Genomic DNA, 5,888 nt, shown 5'->3' with positions numbered 1-5,888 from the left:
AAAAAAATAAATAAAAAATTAAAAATAAATAAAATTTAACGAATATTAGCAAAATTAAATAAAATATAAATGGCGTTGATGACCAATGAAGTTTGGCGCCACTAAAGAACCAAACAAACAAACAAACCTTTGGAACTTTACAGAAGGTACTAGAGGAAGAATAACTAGAATCTTGTTAATTATGAAAAATGAAATATCACCTAGTTGGCAAGCTATGTGGAATGAAAGCCCACCAAGCAAATTAAAAACTATTAAAAAAAAAAAATTAAACCATGGACCACATCAAACCGTTCCAATCGCAGGGAGGAGGTAGCTATTGCCAAATTCAGAATACGGCATAAGAGTTTAACTCATGCATTTCTGAACTTACACTGTACTTACAATCAGTCACATATTTGAAGAATGTCATTTCTATTCCATGAACATAAATAGATTGGAAGAGGGACCGAGTGTATCGGATGCTCTAAATGATGACTAAATGGTTTTGGTTTTCTTAAAAAATAATGGTCTTTTGAATAAGATTTAAACCCGAAAGTCTGTTATACGTACTAAATAATTCTAAAAGAAGTAATTATTTAAATCTTTTCGTAATTATTACAAGTAAAAATAAAGTGAAATAGAATAATAAATATAAATGAAATAGAATTATAAAGCGCGAAACATTGATGACCTCAGGGTTTTACGCCCTAAAGCCCCAGCCAACAACAAGAATCTTGAGATACTCTTTACGTTTGCTTGACTGTATATGTAGCTTGAGAGCGTGGTGGGACAGTAGTAAAGCACAATACTATTAACTCAAAGGACACGGGTTTGAATCCGGCTGTGGTAGATAATTATTTTCTGTTATACTATAGCCGTTAATCAACCCTATGGGTTCTGGATCTTCTGGGGTCCACCCAGCCTCATAAAGTGCCTACCCTTAAATAAGGAAAAATCTGGCGGTTAAGAGTGATCTTGAAAAAATCACCTCCCTATTAAACCTTTGTTCAAAAAAAACTTCCTTACAAAATACTGAGCCCATGACGGTGTTTCACATTATTATATATATAGCTTGTTTTTCTTTTAAATAAATAAACGCATGGGATATTATAAATAAATATTGGATCACTATTATATTACGTAATTAATGTTAATTGGGATGAATCGTTTTAGAAGGTCCGGAATCACATTGGTAACCAAAAGATAGCACTATCAGTGAATGTTTTAATGATAACGGGTTACAACCTCTGTCAGTTGTTGTTGTCTATTTGGATCCGTTACTAGGTTTCGCCCTGGTGAGTTTGTTTACTTGTAATAATATTAACATTGTGTGATGTGAGTTCATTAAACTTCTTGTTGACTTGAGTTATAATGTTTATTACACTCATTACTAAGATAAAAATATCAGTTTACGACTTCTCATTTTTTACATCAAGCTATGCAACGATTATTATTATATTTTTTCGAATGTTTACGATTATTAAAGGTTTATTTTATCTGTTACCCGCCCATTAATGAACTAGTACCTGGTGATATGTACTCGTCAGTGGTCATACAAGTTTTGTACAGTACTTGACCGTTGTTGAGGAAATGGGTCAGTAATATTAATTTATTGTATGGTCTTTGCAATATAATAAAAGATTAATTGGTAAAGTAGCTTTTGAGCTCGATTTTTATTATCAGAACACATACAACAGTTAGCGTTAGTATTCAACTTTATTAAGATAATATTTTAATTGTCAATGTTCTACAAAGTTACTAATTTGAATTCTTTATTCGTCCGAAGGGACGAACGAAGAAAAGTAAAAAGTCACTTTTAGGTCATATTTTGTAATTTAAATTTTATTTCAGACATTAAGACCAAGTTTTTCAGTTCATAGTTCATAGATTCAAATCTAGTGTATAAAAATCAATATTTGTCTGTTCGTATTTGATGCGCTGCGTCACCGTTATTTTGATAGGGCATTTTACAAAATTTTCAGAATTTTTCCTGGAAGGTTATAGGCTATTCCAAATTCTCTGGTAAAAAAAAAAATATTGACAAAATTAAGCATTTTTGGCCCGTAGCTAATAAACTATACACTTTCTTCATGGTTATTATCAGTCAATCGCTTTGCCTCCTTCTGAAAAAATAAGAAAAAAATATTACTGATAGTATTAAATGATTTTTTTATTAACTAAACATCAAAAAAACAAAATGAGGATTTAACTAAAGTAGATAAAAATAAGGAAAAACCTCCGATTCTAATTTGTTTAATTAAGTCCGGTCTTTGCTCTTTGCTACAGTTTATATATCCCTAAAACACTACCTAGTTGTTTGAAGATTGTTTGAGTTGTGTTGATGTTATTTATATTTTTTAAACATATATGTTCATTATATAATGTTATTTACCGCTATAAAATAAAGAAATATAATAAGCAATTAATTAAATTATTAATCCTATGTATAAATAAATAAATATATTAAAGTATACTAAACTTTCAATTTTATTTAATTAATCTGTTTACGTCTCTTAATCTAGCAATTGCTAAGCATTATCAGGTCTCCTTGTATGTAATAAATTTTCCGTTTCATATTCCTAGAGGCATTATTTTCAGTAATTCATTTTTATTATTTCAGGGTTATTTTGTTACTAATAAAACCATCCATAAAGACCTAAATGTTCCTTATGTAACCGATCTAGCCCGAACCCGATATTATTCCTTCCATAATAAACTCCCTAACCACCCAAACCCACTAGTTTCTAACCTTGCTTCCTCTTCCATTCCTGGCAATCCTCCGAGGCGCCTAAAACGAAGATGGCCTCGTGACCTTATATTGTAAACTGTTTTTAGAGTTCTACTACTGGGTAGTTTCTCTACATCCTGTATCACATCATTATGTCATTATGATCAAATTTACTTGTTGTATTTTTTATACAGTTGTAAATATCAATAAATATATAAAAAAAAAAAAATTATTTCAGGGACTAAAAGTTATTTTAATAATATTTTTCTATTCTTTAATTTTTATTTGTTGTATATTTCCATTTCTTCAGTAAAGAAAAATTATTATTTCTGGGACTAAAAGTTATTTTAATAATATTTTTCTAATCTTTAATATTCATTTGTTGTAAATTTCCATTTTTTCAGTAAACTAAAATTATTATTTTTTTTTTTGTCAGATTCAGATTCTTCGCAGGAGCTGATGTCTGCCAAAACAAGAACTAAAAAAGAAATCGATGAAGATCTGAAACGTCTAAGAGAATGGCTAAGCAAACAGCCACATTTACCAAAGAACATAGGTGGGTTGTTTAATAGGTTGGTGAAATTATATAAGTAGAGATTAAAGTATATAAGTAACTGTATCCTTCCTGTACCATTAACTGTATCTGTCAAATGTTCTTCTTTTTACAGATGATGAAATACTGACAGCTTACGTAAATGGAACGAAGAGTCTGGAGATAGCGAAACAAAAGTTGGATGCTTACTATTCATCAAAGTCCAAAGTACCGCATCTCTTCAGTTTTCCGGCTAGAGACATGGATGATGATGGTTTCAAGCAGGGATGTGAAGCTTTGTAAGTGATATAATATTTATGAGGACTGATTGAGGTATTAAATAAAAAATCGTCATGGTTAAATACTTCGATAACACAAGTTATTAAAAAGATTTACATAAGATTTAAAAAGTTCATCAAATCATAATTAATAATCTGTTGTTGACATCTGATTGTAAAGCATAATAATTTCCAATTGTTTAGCAATTAATATTCAGTATCGAAGATAGCAAGAGTATGATTGTACTAGTAAGTTATGTTAAAATGTACTTGAGTGTCTGTTCTACATGGAATCCAATATCTTAGAGGTTGATTATGAAAAGTATTTAAAAAAAAAATTGTGGTAGTCTTGAGACTGGCCGAAATAGGAAAACTTCTGGAAATGAAAAAATGTATAAAAATTGTATTTTTAATGATATTTATTTTATAAAAATATGATATTTTAATTTCAATGAAAAATTCATCCAGCGTTGCTCCCCAACTTTTCTGTTTCATCTGGATAGTTCCCTCGCGTCACGAAATCAATTTACAATACTCAATTCTGAGCTATAGAAAGTCAGCAAACGAAGTTTTACTTTTTAAAAAAGTCCTAAAAAAACTTGGCGATAGAGGTTACAAAACTTATCTTCTCTCTACGCTATTTATGGTAGGCAATATAGTCTGATCCTCAATCAACTTATTTATCTATATATTTACTTATCAGGTGATCGTTTAGTTTGGATTAAGTCGACTTAAGGAACAGTTATTAAAATAGAGCTTTCACCCTGACGAAAATCATCAACAATTCAAAATGCAAAGTCTAGATTCGAACTTTATTATGTCAGTACACTTCCATTTTGGCCACTATCTGAATATAATATATGTTATATTACCAAAGAGAAAAACTTAATTGATAAAAGTCCTGTAAGGAAGTACAGTTACTAGATCTACGGTTGTACAAGGAGAGGATTTGTTCATGAATAGATTATACCGCAAGGCGTTTTCCCTAATTAAGAGTACTCACTTTATAGAGGCTTAGCGTACCGTTGGAGGGCTTCCGGACCAACAGTATCGACTCATGGCATACAGTTACAAAATAAATAATAAAACTATGAAAATAATCAGGATTATGCCTTCATAAAGATAAATAAACCAAACTATTCATGAAAGATTCAAGATAAGAAGTAAAATTCATATTAGATTTTTTTGTAAATCTAAATCTTATACATATTCAATACTTATTATTTTTGTAATTCCATTATCAGATATTTTATTTAATTTTGATGATTCATTTACAAGACATACCCACTAGGAAGGTATTCTTTCTGCCAAAGAAGACACCGGAGAATTATATTGTACTATTCGTCACCTTCGATTTGGACTTTTCGAAGTTCGACCATGATCAATATTTGGTGAGGTTGATGATGATGGTGGACCTGGCGATGTTACGGTGGCCTGACGCAGAAGGTATTGTTCTAGCTACCGACCTCAGCGGAATGGATGCTTCCATCTTCACCAAATGCAATGTGACTACTAGTGGATTCTTCTTTAATTGGTTTCAGGTGATCATTAACAGTTTTATTTAAAAAGAAATATATTTTATAAGGATACCCCACATCAGGTGAACCTGGCCTTTCAAAAGATATAAAAATATTACTGTAAAACAAAATTCACCTATCAAATAAAATTCAAGTACATTGTTTATCAAATAATTAGGCAAAGACATGGTTAGAAAGGATTTTTATTTTTAAAGAAGATAATTTATATATATATCTTTTTTTCCTGGAAGAAATTACATTTTTGTGAATTAGATCTTGTGAATGAAAAGTTACTCTTCCTTGTTTTAATTATTTATTTTATATCATTAATAAACAATAACAACGTTTCGGAGTTGTCACTCAATGATCAGGTATCCACAACAAATTCTCAAATTCATTTAACAAATTTAAAATAATTATATAATTTAATTTTTTTGAAAAGAAATTGTGATATATTTATTAAGTGTTGTATGCATGGTATGAATTTGTTGTTGAAGTGACAACCCCGAAACGTTGTTATTGTTTATTAATGATGTAAAATAAATAATTAAAACAAGGAAGAGTATTTTTTCACTCACAAGATCTAATTATATGTGAAACTCTTTCATTAGAAGATATAACTTCTAGGCATTTTTTTTTTACTTTATTTCTATACAACCTGGGAAACCCAACTTCAACCCGAAGACTGAAGCTCAGAGTGCTGCAGGATATTCTGTTATAAATTTTAATAAATATAAAATTAATTCATAGTCACACTACCTCTATTTACTTTTTGTTATTATTCATTTTGTTTTTTTTTCTTCTTTTAATAATAACATTGTATATAGTTAGGGGTGTCTTATGTACGAGACTAT

The 5,888-nt window shown here is 29.8% G+C and overlaps 1 protein-coding gene across 4 annotated transcripts in view; it reads left to right on the top strand.

Moving 5' to 3' along the window:
- Positions 1–5,888, top strand: part of LOC106685523 (alpha-tocopherol transfer protein-like) — a 27,211-nt gene that overhangs the window by 6,331 nt on the left and 14,992 nt on the right. For all 4 annotated transcript variants that reach the window (XR_010844454.1, XR_010844455.1, XM_014428256.3 and 1 more), the window contains exons 2-4: positions 3,144–3,263; positions 3,376–3,538; positions 4,809–5,058. Coding sequence is in view for 2 of the 4 variants with exons in the window: in XM_014428256.3 (XP_014283742.2) it covers positions 3,144–3,263; positions 3,376–3,538; positions 4,809–5,058 (533 nt within the window). In the remaining 2 variants the exon portion in view is untranslated. The remainder of the gene's footprint in view (positions 1–3,143; positions 3,264–3,375; positions 3,539–4,808; positions 5,059–5,888) is intronic.

The sequence above is a fragment of the Halyomorpha halys genome, unplaced genomic scaffold (genome assembly GCF_000696795.3).
Source record: "Halyomorpha halys isolate HHAL.00 unplaced genomic scaffold, Hhal_1.1 Scaffold708.1, whole genome shotgun sequence".
Taxonomy (NCBI): Eukaryota; Metazoa; Arthropoda; class Insecta; order Hemiptera; family Pentatomidae; genus Halyomorpha; species Halyomorpha halys.
Note: the sequence above shows the minus strand (reverse complement) of the source record. Positions and strands in the feature narration are given on the sequence as shown.